The following is a 21,383-nucleotide window of genomic DNA, read 5'->3' on the forward strand; positions in this document are numbered from 1 at the left end:
TAAAATACACAAATAAAGAGAAACCCAAGTCACACCTACTATCCCATATGATGCAATACAGGGCAAATGAGGCAAATTTACAATATAGTAATAAGGTCGACCCTTTAAAATGCAGCGGTGTTATGATGAGCAGTGATTTCTTCTATTTTTTATACACTTTTAGAGGCCTGATGAGGTATTTTATCCTGTAGTGAAAGGATTTTTAGAAGCCCATAGGTAAAAGTATTCACTAACTTTAGGATAACAAAGACAGAGGATATAACATTTCTTTAACTCCTTTACCATCTGGTGTGCCCTAAGATTTATCTTCGGATCCCTTGGGGGGACCTTAAAAACTAAGGTTACAAACCACTGACTGAGATGGTTCTCCTACAGACTAGTTGCCTGAGCATGCTTTATGACCCTTTAAGTGAGCAGTGTCCACTTGTGACCCCATAGTACAGGTAGTGGTGTCAGTGTGGCAATCGGTTAATCCGTTTTTTTTCTCTTATTATTTTAAAGATTTTAAAGGCCTGAGGAGATGACTTTCTAGTATTAAACTAACTATATGGATTTTAGAGACTAGAAGAAGCAAATGTATTCAGTGTTTTACAAACCTTTATGATTTCTAAGCCCAGCAAGGTAAAATTATCCAGTATTCACTCACTTTAAGGACAAGGAAGAGAAATAAACTTTTCCTTACCCCTTTTACCATTGGGTGTGCCCTCAGATTTATCTTCACATCCTCAGGGGGGTCCTTAAAACCTAAGATTGGACAGCACTGACTTTGATGGTACTCCTACAGACTCGTTACTACCGCATTCAAAGTTCAATAGACTAGTATTGACTGTGCAGATAGTGAGAGTGGGGGTCAATTCATTTTAATGAGTTTTTTTTTAACAAGAAGCATCACTGTAATCACACCTTATCTGCCATCTGGATCAGGAGAGGAATGGGGAGGGACACAAGGTTTGTCCAAGGCAGTTTCAGCTATACATAGCCATAAATAGCCTTGGTCCTGACAGAGAGGCACCGCTTTCAAATGAAATCGATATCAATAAAACCCTGAAACTCCAAGGGCAACAATACAACAGATACAGAGCTACTGGTCAGGTTTGAGAGACATTATTAGAAGATGAGGTGCTGAAAATTAATGGAACCATTGAACCGAAACATGGTTTATATATTGTTTAAATTTTGTCATTTGATATTTATGTCTTTTAGCTGTTTTAGCACCAATAGGTTTTTGATTAGATTTGCAGTTTGGTAAACCTATATTTTTTATTTGTGATGCAGATGCAGACACAATATAATATATTTGTGACTTCAAACACTGTATTTGGTGTTTTTTGGTATATTTGAACTATTTCACCTCTGAATGTGAATAAATAAATGTTACTATTGTTGCCTGTGCCAATGTTGTTGTGTTTTTAGTCCAATTTGGTTGCCTTTAGGTTGGAAGAATTTCTTAAAACCTATACGATTTCATAGGAATTTGGTGGAAAGTTAGGCCATTGACTAAGGATCATCTATAATGGAGAGTTAGTTTTTTATTTACATTACATGTAACTATTTGTACTATATTTCTGTCAAAACATTGTTCCCTGTTACAAAAAATGTTTTATTGGAATTGGAACTCCAACCTAATGTATTTGTCAATCATCCAGGGTGGTAGCCTCCATGTGTATTTTTATTTATTCAGTAAATAAACAGCATTCTTTACATACCAGGTTGTCAGTCAAACACAATGAGCTTAGTGACTTGTGGTGCGTCCAGCCACAGAGTCTGTATTCATTACCACTGTGACTAACGTGTGTTGGCAAGATGTGCAACAATGTGGCTTTACTCCAACCACATCGTCTCACCGCTGCAGCCACAGACAGCTGATGGCCTCTCTCTCATGCATAATAAAACAACACTGGTTGTAGTGAAGAGCCTAAAAGCTCTTCTTCTGATATCGATGTGCTGTGAGTAGGAGTTTGATATATCTCCCCTACAGCTGGGGTTGCCTTTTCCTTAGCCTTCTTGTTTGTGTCGATGGTAAATATTTATTATCCTTTAAACAAACTTGCCTAAATATCATTGAAGCGAATGAGGTCTGGCGGCTGAGCTCTGTCATCACATCATGCATTTTCACATTATAAAAGGAGCCAGAAGGTATTAGTGTGGGGCTTGCGCTGTTTAACTGGAGAAATACCATTTCAACAATTCATCATGAAGACAGGAGGTCTAATGCTCGGAAGTTTAACTTTCTCTAGATTGAGATAGATAGATAGATAGATAGATAGATAGATAGATAGATAGATAGATAGATAGATAGATAGATAGATAGATAGATAGATAGATAGATAGATAGATAGATAGATAGATAGATAGATAGATAGATAGATAGATAGATAGATAGATAGATAGATAGATAGATAGATAGATAGATAGATAGATAGATAGACAGACGACAGACGACAGACGACAGACAGACAGACAGACAGACAGACAGACAGACAGACAGACAGACAGACAGACAGACAGACAGACAGACAGACAGACAGACAGACAGACAGACAGTAGGGCTGGACAGAATTATTCGAATATCCGAGTATTCGTTTGTTAAATTAGTATTCGGAGATCAATTCAGTATTCGGGATATTCGTTTTTTTTTTACCTTTTTTCCTTTACAAAAGTACCTCAAACTGCAACATATTTAGTCAGAAAATAATAATTATATGCACAAGTTATACAACAATTGTAAAATACACATTTAATATTTGATCAAATTATTTGAACTTTGACCTAGTTGGCCGCTGTCTTCTCAGAGCGCAACCATCGCCCATAGCTTAGTGGGGAACAGTTTGTCTCTTGTTGATTTATCTCATTCTAACAATAGTCAAGTGTACCAACAAATAATAAGGTGAGACTCGGCAGGCAAAAACATCGCCTTTTCAAGCCCTGGTCAATTTTGAGTATTTCGGCTATTTTACTTCCATTATATGTCCGGTTTTAATACTAAGTAGTATAAATAATAGGTCCAAAATGTACATTTAGGTGTTTATTTTACTGAACATTGTCTGTATCCGTCTGTATATTCATCCTATATAACAATTAGATTAAAAAAAAGTTTTAGATGTGTTTGGATATTAACTCCATATGTGTCTGACCTGATGTAGCTGTCGTCGGGCGGGATTGTCTCCTGGAAGAACTGGAACTGGTAGAGGTAGAGGACGATGAGGTGTCCGGCGCTGAAGATGGCCATCAGGACGCACATGCAGCTGAATATCAGAGTGTCGAAGGTCTTACACAGAGACCACCAGGTACAAAGGAACAGAAAGATGAAGAAGTAGACAGCCGAGGTCAACGAGGGCAGCATCATGCCTAAAAACACAAAACAAAGTCAGAGGACTAGGGGTTATGTGGGTTACAGTCTGAGATTCCAACCCACCCAAAAATAACTATCAAAAGTTGTGAATCAATCGACACATCAACCAAATCAACACAAAATTCAGGCGGTATATATTATAGGATCAAAAAGCCTGTATAGCTGCTCACCTGTCATGCCCAACAAGATGGTGACCACCACCTTCCCTGCGGTGGTGATCAAGTTCCCGATGACTTCCTTGACTTTGGATGCCACCTGAGCCACGAGCTGCAGGATCTTTGTCTTGGTGCTCACCTTCTCCTCCTCCTCTTCCTCTCCCTCTCCCTCCTCACCCAGCTCTTCCTCCTCCTCTTCCTCATCCTCCTCTTCCTCGGCCTCGTAACCTGCTTCAAAGTTCTCCAGCAGGATGTTGTCATTAAGGCTCAGAATTTCCTCTTCTTCCTATTGTTTGATGGGTTGAGAGTGACACGTTACATTTCAGTTTTGAAATGATGAGTGGAGCAGTTTGGAGGTGTGAGCTCTCCATGGTGCTGAAAACAGTTTCCTACAGGTAACAGATGCTTGTCCCTATCTATGTCCTTTTCAGGCATGTCAATGCTGTTTAATGGAATATATGTTGTTCCGTGCTTTTTATTTTTTTTCCTGCTTATTTGTTAACTCTTTTGAAGAAAATAATAGCGCTTTTTTCCCCCCCTTTTTTTCAGGAGTTTGTTACATCGTGTTAAGCATGTAGCACAGCGTATGCAAGTGGTTGTGTTGAGCGGTAGAATGGTAATACAGTATGGGGGATTTAAAAATAATAACAGTATTCCTTTAGTGACTGTTGTGAAAAAATGCATGTATGTGTATGTAATAAATGAGTGTTCAACAGTATAATTTGGGGAAGGTTTAAAAAGTATAAAAAATTGGATACCGCCCAATCCAAATATGTGGTCCATGTCCCTGCTTGACCCATTAGAAACCCTTGGCAGATGTTTTTATCCTGGGAGGCTTGAGATCTTATCCAGTCAGTTCTTTATCTAAACATCTGTGTGTCCCTTTTCTTTTCAACAATACAGAGACATAATAACAAATGAGCCATTAACTGTGACTTATATAGAGGACATAAGGCACTTCACAATGAAAGAGTAGCAGGTGGTTCAACTCCCGTTTTCCATCCAACAACAATTTCAGCTCGGATGGCTCGATAGATGAATTCCTGGTGTTTCTAAGTGATGGGGGGCGATGCCATCTGTGCCAGCGTGAGCAAGTAAAGTCGAATTGAAAAGTGAATGTGGATTTAATTAGCAGTGAGTCATAAAAAGTTGCCAGGCGATGGGGGCTAGTTTCCAAGTCATTAACACTTACAGGGAAACCTCGACTCAAACTCCTGTTACTAGCTCATTGTGGACTTTATGTATGCAGAGGAAGAAAACACTAGCCACTCAAGCAAGTAAAAACCCATTATGTAGCTCAGAAAATGAATTCTGAGCTGTTAGGACTTGTTTGCAAACTTAAAATGCCAATGAATTCACATTTATTTCTTCCATCACCGAAATGAGCTGTCATAGGCCTGTTCTGCAGTCTAGAAAAGTTAAGGAGATCATGGTCTTCAAAAGAGTTTGTCCTTTTCATCATCGTGCGGTAAACTTGAAATCTGTTTGTGTAAAAGATGTTTACATTGGCGTTTGTGGCCAAACAAGTGGAGACCTTTCCACTTTATATTTATTTATAAGAACATCCTCATTAGGACATTCTTTACTTCAAGGTTTAGTCTTATGGACCTGAAGGTTGGCTTATACCGCGTGTTTTTTATGGTTTTACACATCCTAACCCAAATCTTCATAGCCTTTACTTTGGTATTTCAAATTCAAACATTTGCAAATTGTTTAAAGCAGAAACATCCTGACATCGATATTTCTTTTTACATGGCATCCCCCCTTTTGGCTTCCTTGCGCTGCTTTCTATGAGTATCACCATCATTATGTCTTGGTGTAAGGCCTTGCTCAACATTTTGTAAGATGTTTGCAATACTTTTGGGAATAATTTCATATTTTTGGTGGGTATGTTCTGGTGTATATGTACACTTTGTTAACTGCATGTTACCTGCAGAATGACAGTATATGTATACAGTATATTGTGTGTTTTAAGGTGTTTTAAGGTGAGATAGACCATAGATAGATAGATAGATAGATAGATAGATAGATAGATAGATAGATAGATAGATAGATAGATAGATAGATAGATAGATAGATAGATAGATAGATAGATAGATAGACAGACGACAGACAGACAGACAGACAGACAGACAGTAGGGCTGGACAGAATTATTCGAATATCCGAGTATTCGTTTGTTAAATTAGTATTCGGAGATCAATTCAGTATTCGGGATATTCGGTTTTTTTTTTACCTTTTTTCCTTTACAAAAGTACCTCAAACTGCAACATATTTAGTCAGAAAATAATAATTATATGCACAAGTTATACAACAATTGTAAAATACACATTTAATATTTGATCAAATTATTTGAACTTTGACCTAGTTGGCCGCTGTCTTCTCAGAGCGCAACCAGTGATATCAGCAGTAGGCTACGTGATGTTACCAGAGTGAGGCAAACTAAAAGCGGCACCAAGCGCAGTAGGGAGAGAGCGATGGAGGAAGAATAGAGTATGTGTTCCTCTTAACTCTATACCACGACATTAGTGCGATTTTGGAAGGAAAAGTAGCCTAATGCTTGGCGTAATGCTAACGTTAGCTTACCTTAGCTGTTTGTTTACGTTCCTAATGCAGCGCTGCTATCGCCCATCATCAACAGTGACTTGCTTGCTTCATGGGAATACGCGGTCAATAATGGATATAATATGGACACAAAAGACTATCAATATTGGATCTTTGTATGGATTTATAAATCGCCGCAAAGATGCATGTTCCTGGATGAATTGATAAGCTCATGTATGGGTTACGATGGCGCAGAGGACAGCTGATTTGGAACGGAAAAACAGCTGTTTGCCTCCACGGGGAAAAAGTAAGGAACTCCGAATTTACTACCGTTCGAAAGTTATTAAAGCATCAACAAACTACGCAGCTTGCTGTCTCGGCTCACACAATCGGTTTCAGTGAGTACATTGGCATGCCTAATGAATGTTGGTTTGATGGTGTGTTTTTCTGGAACGAATATCCGAATATTCGCTCGGAAAAACCAACGAATAGCCTACTCGAAGCCTGAAAAATGGCATTCGATTCGGGCCAGCCCTAATGTCACCACATATGAAACCCACTTGTTCCTCTGCTTCGAAGTCTTCGTTGTATTGTGCCATGTCCTCAGGCGGCCTCCTCTGGACCAGACTGCGACACAGCAGCCAGATGGCCAGGCCCACTATGAACATGCCGATGTCGGGGATGAACACTCGGATGCCATTCCCTGCATCTGCACCAATCACACTGCGGACAAATGGAAGACAGACACTGACTGAGAGCAGACACTCGTTTTACTGAAAGTGAGGATGAATTCCAGTATCTCAAAAAATTTGAGATTTGGACCCATCCTGAAGGGAGGATCATAAAGAAGTGACGGAAAATTGGAGAGGGTGCAACAAGTTAACTGTCCATCACTTCTAATGTGAAACAGTGTTTCTAAGAAATCAAGAGCCCACAAAGAAAAGTGCACCCGTGTGTGTTTGAATCTGGCTTGGGATACTTGTCACATGTATCAACAATCTTTCATGACTCTCTGACCATTTAATAAAAGCATAAAACGGTTCGACAATCTTAAAAAATAAAAATGCCATCACTAAGCATTTTTTCCCTTTGAACTGAGTTCAAACTCATAAGAAAGGGTATTATTGCAGCAATTATATCGGTCAGAAAAACCTGTTCACATGGATGCATGGGAATCTGGCTTTTTCCATGCCATGACTCAGCTGTTCGTTTACTATGTGTTGTGATTAAAGCTTCAGCTTTTTATATGGGGTCCCACCCACTTTAATGAAAAAAGGCCTGCCGGTTTTTAAAAGTTAGTGAAATTCCATTCAAACAAACAAAAACATAAGAAGGAGAGATTGTGGAATTTTCATTTAACTTTAGTGTGAAAAACATGTTTACGCCCTTGATAATTGCATCTTTCATAAGTTCATAATACGGTGGTATAAACAAGGTCATTTTCTTGATTAAAATCCCCCTAAAACGATGATGCCTGTTCACTTCTTACACTAGACTTTGAATCCAATTCAGACTAAACAGTGTGAGCCGAAGTAATAATATAAAACAAATAATATTTATCAGAGTACTTATACACACAATCTGAGTTTTTCATTCATCCACAAAAATATGACATTGTTTGAAACCTTGTGCTTATATTGCTGTAAGCAAACAAAGCTTTTGTACTGTTTGTCATTTGATTAGACTGCTCACCTCCAACTAAACACCAAATGTGTTGTTCACACAGGAAGCTAAACAGTAGTTTGCCAACCGTTGCCATGACAGCTACCGTAACATGAGGCTTCAAAGAATCCGGTGAGTATGTATTTGTGCCGCCTTAGGACAAATTTTATGAGGTGTCATGATTGCGTTTGCAATTAAAGCATATTAAAAGTGTCCTTGAAATGGCTAACAGGTTTCAAAACTCTTTAAAACTCACTTTTATCACCCAAACCAATTTCTATTTCAGTTTTTACAACAATCAAACTGCATCCTGTGTTTGGCCGCTGAAGTGTTTTCTTTACGTTTCATGCTGAGCTCCAAGTGTAATTAAACTGTTTACAATAAGCAAAACATACGGTTGCAGAGGAGAATCTTACCAAATGTTTGGATCGAGGTACTTAGCAACTCTTCATCTCGAACAGAACCGATCGCATTCTGGCGTAGGATAGATCTAAAGCTTATTAAAGTTAGCCAGTTGAACACAGCTAATCAACGTGACGGAAAACGCACCCTAGGATAAACAGTTGGCTGCTGTTGGCGAGTTGAATCTAATCAAGGACGCCTCCATGTTTCCATGGGTTTTACTGTTGTGAAGCTTCGAGAATCCTCACAAGGATGAAAGAGGTGGAAACCGTCAGAGCCAGCAACTTTAATGACTCCTAACTTTCCCCTTCTTATCATGGGAGAGAATTACAATAATATTATTATAATAAGACCTTTCCTCAAGAGCCTTCAGTTAAAAACTACAAATACAAATATTGCAGGACTTTTTCTTAACCATATAAATATTTGGTACAAAGAAAAAGGTCAAACTAAAGGATCAGTTGTAGTGAAAATACAGCAGCTGTGAATTCTCCATAGACTCCTTTAATATCTGACTGGGGTATTATTCCTCCATACAGGCAGTTAAAAGCGAGAAGCATCCGCCTGTGTGCAGCAAATGTGCTGTAAAGTTTGTATATAATGTATATGATCCTCAACACAAACAGGTAAATACAGGCGGGATAAAATGTTTATGGCTCTACTTCCGCCACTTACAGTGTATACTATCCATCGAGGGTTGGTTGAGTACTGGAAAGAAGGATGTGGCCAAGCTTGGACATTCCCGTACTTAGGAAAAGCACATCTAACACGATCATGGGGGTGTGAGGGGAGACAGACACGGGGGGCAAAAGCTTTGAAAGATAGGCCTGTCAAGTGATTGTAGGAGGTAACTGGGTTTAGCCTTCATCATACACACAGGGACAGGTTAGGAGTGTTTATAAACCTTACTCTAATGACGAGCCGGCTTGGCTAAATGCAAAAAGTGGTTTTTAATGTTATTGTGCGGTTAATATATTAAGGACACTTTGACCGGACAACGCAACCTTCTTCCCGTAAATACTTTGAAAGAGAATCACGTGTCTGCTCTTTTAACAGGGGAGATAGAAAAAAAATATTTCAAAGGCTTTTGCTGTTGATTCTGAATGAAAAGACACGTAAGAAAACAGGCATTATTTCATGTTACGTGTCATATTGTTGACACTCCCTTTCAACAGTCACTGAGCTAAGTCTTATCACTTCCTGAAAAAACATCTGAATTGCACAATTGGGAGAGAGATTCAGGTTCAGTTAAACAAAATCCACACATTCATATGTTGTGCTGATAAACGGGAGAACATTTTTGTTTTGACAGATACTTGGAGGTGATTTGTATTGTGAATTATGAAGCAAAACAACGAAAATAAATCAATCTAATCTCAAACTGTTGAACAGTATTATTTTTCATCATTATCTTCATCTTACCTCTCAAAGCCAATTTGTCGTATGGATTTCTCCCACGTGGAACCTGGACAAAAACACAAGGTCATATAGTTACTATAAATAAAGTTTCATAAATAAATACACAACACTTTTAATAACACTTTTACATCATAGCCATACAAACACATGGTGGTGTTGCTGTATGGGTGATCGATTCCGTTTTCATTTCTGTAACCAGTATATATATTGAACCAAACATTACTATGCCATTACTAATAGAAAGTATTATTCAGTTTTAGTATGATATAAAGAATGAAGATCCAGTCTGAAAAAAGAGCTGCCACTGTTTTTCAGCATCTAACATCTGATTCAAACCATGTAAAAACAAGACAATAAAAACTGGTACAAGTGTTCCTGAACGTCACTCCAGCTCCGAGTTAGATTTCCAGGTATTCTATAGTCACACGGAGCACAGCTGCCAAAGGGTTTGACTGGCCTTTGTTCTACTGCCAGAGAAAACACAACAGCGGCTCCTGACTGAGCACCGTGACTCAGTGACATATCGATGTATCCGGGTGTTTTGCCAGTGTATCAGGCGACTAATTAGGTGCTGCGCTGCTCAAGTGTCTGGTTTATGGAGCGCATAGATGTTAAAACAACTCCTTGATTGTAACCCCAAAATCAGACAGGGGACAAAGCAATGTATCAGAGTGATTACATTTACCTGTGTACAAACTGCTTGTAACTTCAGGAGGTTTTTGAACCTAAACAAAATAGTTTTTTGCAGCAATTCCTGTAAAACTAGATATCAACTGTTCAGTTTCTAAGTGGCATTAAATCCATTTAGAATACGTTAATTTTATTTGGAATAGCCAAGGTGATACAGACCAACTCATGTTGATAGAGAGTAGATCTATAAGAAAATATCTATTTTATTTACCAATACTTAATAATATAAAATAATAAAGCAAAAAAAAACACCAAAAGAAAAAATACTGGTATCTTCTCCAAGGCAGTTCCTTAGTAACATTGAGTAACTACATTAGCCTCTAAGTTAAAAGGTACAGCAAGCAAGCAGTGAAAGGGCCCCATGTAAACATATATTGATCAAGCTTATTTATAGAAAGTTTAAATGATAACAAATACTTTTTATAAGCTTTTAGTCACAGTGCTTACTAGTGACAAAAAGTACCACACATCTTTCATTATGGTGCATGTGATGATAAATACAATGTTAAAGATAAAGCAAGAGTCAAAAGATTAGGCAATAGATTATCTTAGGAGTTTTTCTCCTAAATGAAACACACATCACCACATATCCAGTAAATGAATGAGTCACACGAAACAGGAACCAGACTCCAATTATTGCTGACCAAACATACACATACATGCGTATGTGGCTCTTCTACAATCTCCTGCAACAACTCACTCACACACGCTGACATCCTGCTCTCCTACGGAATAAACTAAGGCTTTGGACTCTCTTTTTACTACTCAAACGTGTTGTTTGAAACCCTTAAAAGAACCATGTCTACCCTCTCGGAGCTGGTCGTTTTGCTGACCGTCTTGTGTGCCACTGCGTCCGGCTACTTCGTCAGCATTGACGCCAATGCTGAAGAATGCTTCTACGAGCGGGTCAACTCTGGGACAAAAATGGGCCTTATGTTCGAGGTAGCCGAGGGAGGCTTCCTGGACATCGATGTGGAGATAACAGGTCCTGACGGGAAGCAGATCTACAAAGGGGACCGAGAGTCGAGCGGTAAATACTCGGTGGCGGCGCACATGGACGGAACCTACGAGTTCTGCTTCAGCAACAAGATGTCCACCATAACGCCCAAGATAGTCATGTTCACCATCGACATCGTAGAAGCTCCCAAAGGCCAAGACATGGAAACGGAAGCTCACCAGAACAAACTGGAGGAGATGATCAATGAACTGGCGACGAGACGTAGGATGTAATCCCGGCGCTGGAAACCTTAGTTTTCCCTGGTGAAACGAGACGGTGTGGATCCGGTCCCCCCTCTGGCAGCATCTGAAGTCCTCCTGCATCCACACTATTCGCGCTTTACTTTAGTATTACCATTACAATCTGGTCAATGATCAAATTCCTTTTTGATTTTCTCTACTTATGTTACATAAGTAGAGAAAATCACAAAGGAATTTGACGGACATGCTGCAATAGATACATAATGTATCTATTGCAGCATGTCCGTCCTGGGAGAGGGATCCCTTACTTTGTCGACTCTCCCTGAGATTTCTTTAAAAAAAAATGTAATCCCGGTAAAGGGTTTTTTACTGGGAGTTTTTTCTCAGCCGAGCTAAGGGTGTAAGGGCAGGGTGTCATATTGTATCATATTGTATGGAATGTAAAGCCCACGGAGGCAAACATCTATTTGTGATATTGGGCTATACAAATAAAACTGATTTGATTTGATTTGATACAGTACAGTGTACAGTGGGGGCCCAAAAGTCTGAGACCAATACAAAAGATACGCTGATTTTGCATTTGTTCAGATGTCCAACTCCATAAGAAGTTAAGTTAAGAGTAAAGCTGGTCAATGCTGCAAATTTTCTTAAATCTGATTGTAGACAGAAATTGTGTAGAATCTTCGATACCTCTCTTAATCATTTAACATTCTTGAAAAAGTTCAGATTATTTCCAGGTTAACGTGAAAATATTCAACATTTTCAATGTGGTCTCATACTTTTGGACCTCACTGTATGTTTTAAAATCTCTATACTTCTTTAATGTAGATTGTCTGAGCTGTACATTTACTTGTGGGTCTATTCTGTTCAAACTATATGGACTGCATGCCTTTCCGTCCTGTGAGAGGGTTCCCTCCTCTGTGGCTCTTCCTGAGGTTCCTTCCTGTTCCTTATCTGAACCGAGGGTGTGAAGATAGAGGGTGTCGTATGTTGTACTGCCATTTGAGATATTGGGCTACCTGAATAAAACTGTCTTGACTTGACAACAGCAGTTTCTCACCTTAAAAGGTGGCGTCAGCTGTATGAACATCAGATTTTTTTTGCAACACACATAGTACAGAACGGAAGCAGATCATGATTAGATATTCACTGATTTTGACAAAAAGTGATTTAAACAAGCATTGTCCAGAATCACTGACTCCACCTTTAGGTGATTAGGATAAGCGTGAGGGCCATGACCAGAGGAGATAAGGTTCATTGATATTGTTGTAATCCCAAATAATCCCCAGAAGACATTGATAAAAGGTCATATATTACTAGATGCGCTATTTCAATCTCTCAAATAGAAACTCATCGAAAAATTAATTCCCAAGTCCAAATATCTGCGAACACCTACCTTCACACAGCACAATTTGAGCTCACACAGCACAATTTGAGCTCACAGGGTTAAAAGGCAATATCATTTTTTCACAGATGAGGAATGCCAGAGGTAAAGTCAGGCCAGTCTGATCCATAGGATGAGAGGAGGGGTATCTATCTATAAAGCAAGAAACGTCTGTCTGTGTGTCTGTGGCTCGCATATCTCTCTGAGTATTAGTCAGATCGGCATGGGCTTCCGGATATTGCTTGCGCACAGAACGAAGGTGTGCATCCTTCATCCTTCATTTTGAAGTTGTAGAAGTTATCATATTTATATCATGCTGGCGAATAGTAGCTGAAGTGCGCACGGAGCCGACTAAACCCCGCCTCCCTCTGACGAGCGGGACACACACACACACAGCAGACCGACACAGCCTTACTTCCTCAACAACTCCTCACCTGCTCCACCTGTCCGTTTTAGTGGTAAAGACTGCGCTTCACTTTTGTAAGTTTGAGTGCATTGTGCAGTATGGATGGCAGTTTGCAAGGTACCATAATATCAGATTGTATAGGTAACACTTGTACATCTCGATTCTTCTTTACGCTTCAACACTTAATTAATTAACACATTTTCTGTTTAATTTCACTTAACAAAACACATGGAATTAGTTTGTGTTATATCTTTACACAATACACTAAGGAATGTTGCCCTACTCTATAGCCAACTTCTACAAAGTAACTTACTGATAATAACCTTTAACAGTGTAAAATTAGCCATCAATGATAGCAGCCAAATGTACTGTTTAATATGTTTCTTTGTTTACCTGCTTCCTACGGGCACTGCACTAGTATTGTATAACACAGTCTGAACTCAGCACAGACAATTCTGGAAAAGAGTGTGAGAGTTGCAGCCCGTCGAGGCGAGGCCGTTTTCCACCCCAGATGAGCACCAAAAATACCTGTCCTAAGAGTTTATGTGAACATCGTAAAACACCCTTTTGTACTTGCTGGGCCGTTAAGCACAGCATTTTCTTTTGCACTCTCTCTTCTATCTCTGGGGCCCGATGGCAGTGGCCCTTTTCTGCAGAGACTGGCCACTTGCAGCGTCAACAGTTTAGCACAGTCGTCACTATTATTCGACAATCAGTATCAGTAAGCGGAGAAGGAATTCAGCAAATGTCTCCGTTTTGGGGATGGGTGGTCAGGGTATGTTTGAATGTGGACAATAAAGTTCATCAACTCTCAAAGGTGGTAGAGGGTATTTTCAGGTAAACAGGGTATACCTACTGTTTTATGCTGTCAGTTTTACGTATACCCACATTTTACTACCCCCCTGATGCGTATCATTTAGTGGCTTAGTGTGTTAAGGAATACTTTTCTCATTTGTCTCACTTCAGTAGTGATTGCAATATCTGTGGTTAATATCATAATAATAGTTACTCCCTGAAGATAAGCAACACAAGTTAAGTGCTTTTGGCTGAACTTATTATGTAAGAGTAGTCTAATGTCACTATTAATAAGACATGGCATTTGTCCTATACTGGGCAGTTACAACGATTGAGGAGGAGGCATAAATTAAGAGTATACCCACTGCACAGTGCACACACCACTACACCACTGACAATTCTGTCTGCAGGACTTGATGAAGACTGTCCCTAGGGAACTGCTCTAAAATAAAAACGGGCATTCAACAGGCCATTTACTCCTTATGAGCTGCAGAAATATCCATCACCATTAGATATGCGCCAAATCAAACATGCAAATCCTTTTTCATGCTTTGTTTTAAAACACTTAGCCGCCAGATGGGTGGGGGTTGCGACCGATGGAGAGAATCACTGCCAGAAAGTTTAGACAATCACAGGAAAGCATTTTGGAAGTCGGCATAATGTATTTTTTTTCATGTCACTATCTGACCATTTATTCAACATTATCTAAAACGAACCGAGCTCCACCCATCTGCTGCTCTTCGGATGGATAATACAAAACGCTTATGACTGTTTGTAAACGCAGCAGCTCCCACGGTGTTGAGTCAGCGCAGAGGAATGACAGACAACTCCCCGGCTCATCTGGTGACCAGCCACTGACCTGCCCTCTCACAGCTGGAGGTGTGAGGCTTTCTGCATCGGTCTTGTCTTTATTCATACTCAACTCAGTTCACTGCTCTAATGGGGCATTTGGCTACGGCAAACACAGGAAATTACATCAAGTTATCTGGAGGGAGGATAACCGCTTCACCTCAACGGTAGACTCCGTGTTTACACTTGGCTGCCAAAAGGAAAAGGGTGTCGAGGGGCTAAACAGCCAAATATAGAAACCTGAGATAAGACATTTACTCAGAATGCCCGCGGCAGATCAAGGGGACAAAAGAGTAATGTCTGACTTCCTGCTGCAAATGTAGGCCCCAAAATAAGAAATACTGTAGGAATAGAATGACATTAACTTTGGGAAGTTGAAATCCCAATATGTTCATAAATCATGACCATATACCGGATGTGTCTGTAAAATAGTGTGTGGTGTTTTCTCTAGGTTGTCTTATATCACCAAGTTGCCATACAAATGTTACAAATGTTACTTTACACAAACAGATTTTTGTGATTTATTTATACATAATTTAGAGTCTCTTTAGCTCCATATGACTTTTTTAACATAAGCATATGATGTCATATTTCTCCACCATTTGGCTAATAAATTAACTTATAAATAAATATTTAAATGACAACCAAGATCCACCAGCTGTTCCATTAAAGCATACATTCCTCAGCAGACCAGTGCTCATTCATTGACTTTGCTGTGAAATGTTGCACATAATGACTCAATATGGTACTGATACAAGTGCCAATAGACATGAATTCATGTGCCTCAAGTACCTAATACAAGAGAGAGCTGAGGACTGATTATTATGAGTTTGAATCAAATTATTTCAGTCATAAATATAATGTTTTTATAATGGAAATATGGTATTCATGTTTATTTATTTGTAGGGACAGTCTGGATAAATGTAATGTTACTCTTGCCTAGTGATATTTTACATTTTGTTATTCTTGAAAATCCCTTAAAGTTGATGTGTGTAAAGGGAGTTGGCGTTTTTTTAAGGGCAGACTTGGTAGAAATGGAATATAATATTCAAATGTATGTTTAATTGTATATAACCGCTTTAAATAAAATGTGTTCTTTATTTTATGACCTTAAAATTAGACTATGACCTTAAATTAGACTTTGATATCGCCCTGTTGCACAGCCATGTTTCTAAAGTAGTACAGAACGGACGAACTTAACGGCCGTACGTGTTTTTATATAAAGTGGGTGTCCTGGGGAAATGCAACTGCTGGAAGACAAATCGTCACCTCATCACTTGATATTGTGGTAAGACTTGAGGCAGTGGTGGATGATGCCATCTTTAGTAACCAGCTTCTTGTCCTTGAAGGCCACTGTAGCTTCAGTAAATTCTCCAAACAGGAGGGGTAGTTAAGGTAGCGTTGCAATCTAGAACTTCCACCACTAAATAACGCCATTATACACATTCTTTCACAGTGTACCTTTAAAAAGGACCAAAATCGACTTTGCTTCAGTAAGTCTCCAAATACTTTACGACTTACCTACCCTGTCTGCGCGGCCCTCAATTTCAAGCCCACTTGTTTCTACTCAAGAAGTTAAATCTAACAAAACGAGTTTTTAATAGTGTTTGGACGAAAATGGAATGCTATGGCGCTGAGGAATGATCTTTGCATAAAAATCAATGAAGCATCCAATCAATCAACTGCTTCACTGGCTGGTTTGAAATGAATGCTTAGACCCTTTAACATATTTAATCATTATTTAAACAAATTAAGACAGAAAGATAGATAAAAACAGGAGATGGATAGAATTAACGGTCCGATCACTCCAGGGTTTGATCGGCCAAAAACTGCCTCCAGAGCTCAGCAATAAAGATTTCCTTCAGTGAATATTTAGTCTACCCTCTCTGGATGTCTCTGTGTGTTTCTGCCTGAGGCGATAAGGTCCGTTCTGCCTTCTGAGAAAAGTTGGCTGCACCTCCACGTTGGAAAGCGACTTACTTCCATTAGAGAGAACAAGTCACTGGAACACAAGGTCCAGGGTCTGTCCCGTCTAGACACATTCAAACTTTTTACTGTTTGATACAGTTTCTCAAGAAGCCCCGAGCCAACTATTAACACCTTCCCAACACTGAGCCAGTAGCTTACAGTGTTTGTTTTACTGGCAGCAAGTAACTGTTTTTTTTTTCTTCTATACGTCGCCATGTGGCACATGTAGGCTAATTACATTGAGGAATGTGTTGGATCCATAAATCTTCATGATGTGATGAAATACGTGAATCGTTATTCGAGAGCATATTTTACCTGTAAATTAAGCATGTCTTCACTTACTCTTTCTACGCGGAGACTTTCTACGTGGAAACTTTCCCTCATGCTGTGAAATAAGAGAACTACACCCTTTCTAGTGATATACAACAGTATGTGACCTCGCATCAACAGCCAAGGTCAGGGTTTTCAGCTCAAATTCCCTTGTGATGGATGGGACACACGTGTGCACACGCCCTGTAATAAACATGTGGCCCAATAAGTAAAAATCTCTCCCTTTTGGTCGTACATGAGTGATTCGGAGTGAGGGAAACATCTATGAGTAATCCACAAAGTACTAACACTGTGCGGGTTTGGGTCAGTGTTGTAGAACTTGGGTCTCGAGACCACAATTTGAAGGTCTTGGAATTGACTGTATCACTACTTGGTCTTGTCCTGGTCTCAGACAAAGAGGACTTTATTTAAGGACTGGTCACTCATACAGTGTATGGCAATAAAAGAGATGAATGAAGGAATATACAGTACATTTTTTCTTTAGGTGCATCTATGGGAATGTGGATTGTTATCAGTATGGGTTCTGGTCTTTTCCCAGCCACGATACACTCTGGTCTTGGTCATGACTTGGTCTACGTTAAGTGATATTGACTAAAATATGGTATATATAATAATCAATAAGAAATATATTTGAAAGAAACATAATGCCACATAGTTTTTTATTTTTATTGAAATGGTTAGGAAAGAATTCCATGAAAGCCGTAAATCGTTGCCTTGGATACGTGCATAGTAGGAACCCTGTAGCTGATTTGCACCTTCTGAAATGTTTAATCACACTCTGGGACCAAGTGGAAACCGAAAGAACTGTGATTTGTCAGTTAGGGCTGCTTGTGTTTCTCCCAAACAGTTTCTGTTGCCAGTGGAGATTTTTAAGAGGGAAGGCAACAAAAAAGGACAGTTATCTTCTCCTTTTCAGCAACAAATGAAGTTAACTTAGGATACCTCTGATCACTTGTCAAGCCTTCTCAAACCCGGTCAACCCATCCTGTTCAGTTTTGTCTTGACCCACCCTCCCTTTCCCGCAAACTCCTCTATTTACCTCGCCAAATTCACCCTCTCTTACCTCCTTTTATCCCTTTCTTATTCAATCCTTTGAATACCTATCCCACCTAGTCTTTTCCAGGGCCTAGAACTGACACTGAGTCTCCTCCTCAATATCGACCTCCCCCAAATTCAACCATCCTCAACATCCAACCATTCCTAATTTCATCAAAACGTTAAAATCCCATTGTTGTGGCATGGTCCTGGCTAATGAAACATCTAGCAAAGCCATTTCCACAGCAAATCACACATCTGCTCACTGCAGTTGTTGCTTTCTACCGCAGTGAATGAAACAATATAAACATGGCAAACACACAGAATATTCTCATATTCAGAAATGATCCAATTGGCAGAACAGCCAGACCAACGTTCCTTCCACTTCATAAATCCAAGAATGGCAACACAGTAACTATGGAGAATAAAATCAAGGCATGATATGGTCCAATTAAATTATACACATCCGTCTGGTGTCGGTTTGTGAATGGTAGAAATCTGACTGCAAAGCAAAACATAAGCCCTATTTATCCTTCATTTTGTGTAGGGTCTAAAAGCACTTAGTTATGGTTTGTGCAAAAAATTAAATAACTGCAATTGTTTACCCAAATAACCACAACTGATTTAAAAGCTTCAATGCTATAGTGTGTAATTTTTTCATAAAAATTTATGTTCCAAGGTATCGGCAAACGAGTTGACACAAAGTTGATCAAGCCTTCACTAAACTCTCTGTATTACTCAGTATGGCAGCGTTTACAAACTTGTGTTTTAGTTGTTGATTGTACTGCTAAGAAAAAAACCTGGACGGACAGCAAAATGTACAGAATCAATGCCAATCACCGAAGTCTTACCTCATGCAGATGCGCTGACAGTGTTTATGGCTTTAAGGTTAAAGGAAGAGGTTAGAAAATTTTATTTAAAAAAATAACTGCAATTATCAACACAAATAACCACAGGGGATTTAAAACCCTAATCTAATAACAAGTGGATGTAAACCCGCTCAGTGTGTAAGTCTTGTCTTTGAACGCCCGCCATCCATCCATCCCTCTTTTTGTGTAACTAACAAAACCCGACTGGAAAACATGTTTCCAGTTAATATAATCCATGCAACCACTACATCTCTTCCATATAAACATATCTGGCAAAACCATAAATAATTATAATAATTAATATTTTTTAGTCGACAGGGTTGCAACTTCAAGTTAACCAATTTTTAAAAAGGGTTGATCGTGGCTTTATAAGTCTGTTGACTTTTTTACAAACAGACCAGTGTCTTCTTGTAGGTCTTTCAGAAGGTTTGTGGATGGCAAAAACTAAGAGATTTTGACATTAAAGTCCACGATTCAGCCAATATTTTGGTGGATTGTTGAACATACACAACGTTACCTTTGGAGCCCTGTCTGAACCATAAAGGCTGCAGTGTTCTACTCACAGTTGAAGTCGGAGGCGATGGATTTCCCTGCCAGGAGGCTGTTGACGGTAATCTGATAGACGATGTGGAGCAGCAGGAAGGACATACTGGTGAAGCAGAGGGACTGCAGCAGACGCCCTGTGTGGCCTGTAGGAGGGAGAGCAGCTACAGTCAGTTCACCACCAACACCACTACCACTCACTTTAAGGATTTCCACATGTTATTTCTGCCGTTCAAGCACAGAAAACCAGGGAAAAGTCTATTTGCTTGTTATTTCTTCTAAACACATAGAACTTTGTCAAACACAAGGGTTGAAATTTTAATCTTTTGAGGGTTTCCAACATTGAAAAGGTGCCCATTATCTCTGAAGTCTCTGAAGGAGCCAGCAAGAAGAACAACAGTTCATATTCATGCGATCAACTGTGAAGTCTGGAGCTGCTTTAGAGTGAGTGTGTTAAAAAAAGGGGTGAATGTGACTGGGAGAGCACCCAAGAGGGGTTTTAATGTGGATCACAATACATATCCTGGTTAGGAACTGGCAACACTACAAAAGAGCAAAGCTTATTTCTGTTGAAAAGTCAAATAAACATAGCGGTGGACCACAAGACCCCCTAACTCTCCCAAAGTCCCTAAATCATCGTAGAAGGAGAAAAACCAGCCCCTACAACCCGCTTTGATTATTTGGTTTCTGGCTTTAGTGGCTCTTTGCGTTCTCAGGCAATGACTAGGCTGTCCGAGGCCATTAGAATCAACATATACTGAAGGTGTTGACTGACCCAGCATCTTTCTTTCATTTGGCTAAAGAATACAGCTGTCAGTGCACATCACAGACCCTCAGAGGGAACGGGACGGGGTGCAGCAGTCTGACTAGCTGCCACAGCTGTTGCACACATGGCAGTTTTATAGAAGCACCTACAGGTATTTGGGGTAATTTCAGGGGTTGTTATGGTAATACGTCTCCACAGTAGGAGCTTTCAAAACCAATCTTGTTGGGCAATTTGAAAATGTTCATTGTTCATCCCAACTTTGCTTCTTGGGACTATTTTTCTTTGAGAAAGAAATGACGACAATGACCCAAAAGATTCAATTGTCCCACGTATTTGCACTGTTTGGTTCCTCACATGGGGGCAACATCCCCATCCTGTTAAATTTACGGCATCCTTAAGGGGGAGCACACAACCGTTTTATTAGAGTATGGCACAATATCCTGGCTGAAGAGCCTCAGGTCACCGAGGGCTTACATTGACAAATGTGTGCAACAGCAACACCACGTGACGGCAGGCCAATTAAATGTTGAAGTGAAAACGATTTGTGCTAATTTCCCATTGCAATTCCCTGGGTTTATACAAAGAAAGGGAAAGGAATGCTTGTAAATATAAGGTAAGGAGGACTGGAAGACATAACTTCTTTGGCTATGTCCCCCATTTTCCCTATGTGTAATAATGAAGCAATTTTGCTGTGTGATGGCCAGCTGTGTTTGTACCCTGATGCTCATCGTGATTAGTATTTGATTCACTTTAAATTCAGTTTCGAAACACAGTCCCAAGGGCCCTTTTCAAAGACTTCCAAAACAGAGGGCATTGTTCGGTTTTAACAGTTGCTAAGGTTTTTCCCTAATCAATCATGGAATTGTATCCATTTCCCAACATTAAGACCCGATGTTCCCACATGCTTTTTGCCAAATCATAGTGTCGCAGAGGGCCAGAGAATTGTTTTGACCCTCGCTGCAATAATTTTGGTCTTTTTGAGAAGTCCCTATCAGACAAAACAAAGTAGAAACGGCTTT

General features: G+C 39.6%; 2 protein-coding genes across 3 annotated transcripts in view; one reads left to right on the forward strand and one right to left on the reverse strand.

Annotated features, from left to right (window-relative positions):
* The window catches only part of piezo2b (piezo-type mechanosensitive ion channel component 2b), an 84,830-nt gene that overhangs the window by 50,793 nt on the left and 12,654 nt on the right, over positions 1-21,383 (reverse strand). For both annotated transcript variants that reach the window (XM_080034234.1, XM_080034233.1), the window contains exons 3-7: positions 19,619-19,744; positions 9,536-9,578; positions 6,610-6,772; positions 3,523-3,793; positions 3,135-3,348 (exon numbers count right to left, since the gene is read on the reverse strand). In XM_080034234.1, coding sequence (XP_079890360.1) covers positions 3,135-3,348; positions 3,523-3,793; positions 6,610-6,772; positions 9,536-9,578; positions 19,619-19,744 — 817 coding nt within the window. The remainder of the gene's footprint in view (positions 1-3,134; positions 3,349-3,522; positions 3,794-6,609; positions 6,773-9,535; positions 9,579-19,618; positions 19,745-21,383) is intronic.
* Positions 10,959-12,434, forward strand: LOC307255546 (transmembrane emp24 domain-containing protein 2-like). Its single transcript, XM_080034235.1, has one exon. The coding sequence runs from the start codon at positions 11,021-11,023 to the stop codon at positions 11,450-11,452; it is 432 nt and encodes a 143-aa protein (XP_079890361.1). The 5' UTR covers positions 10,959-11,020; the 3' UTR covers positions 11,453-12,434.

This window comes from Ammodytes marinus (assembly GCF_949987685.1).
Source record: "Ammodytes marinus genome assembly, chromosome: 9".
Classification (NCBI taxonomy): domain Eukaryota; kingdom Metazoa; phylum Chordata; class Actinopteri; order Uranoscopiformes; family Ammodytidae; genus Ammodytes; species Ammodytes marinus.

Bases quoted from the DNA above. Each gene is read 5' to 3' on its own strand.
- LOC307255546 (XM_080034235.1), top strand. From the start codon at position 11,021: ATGTCTACCCTCTCGGAGCTGGTCGTTTTGCTGACCGTCTTGTGTGCC.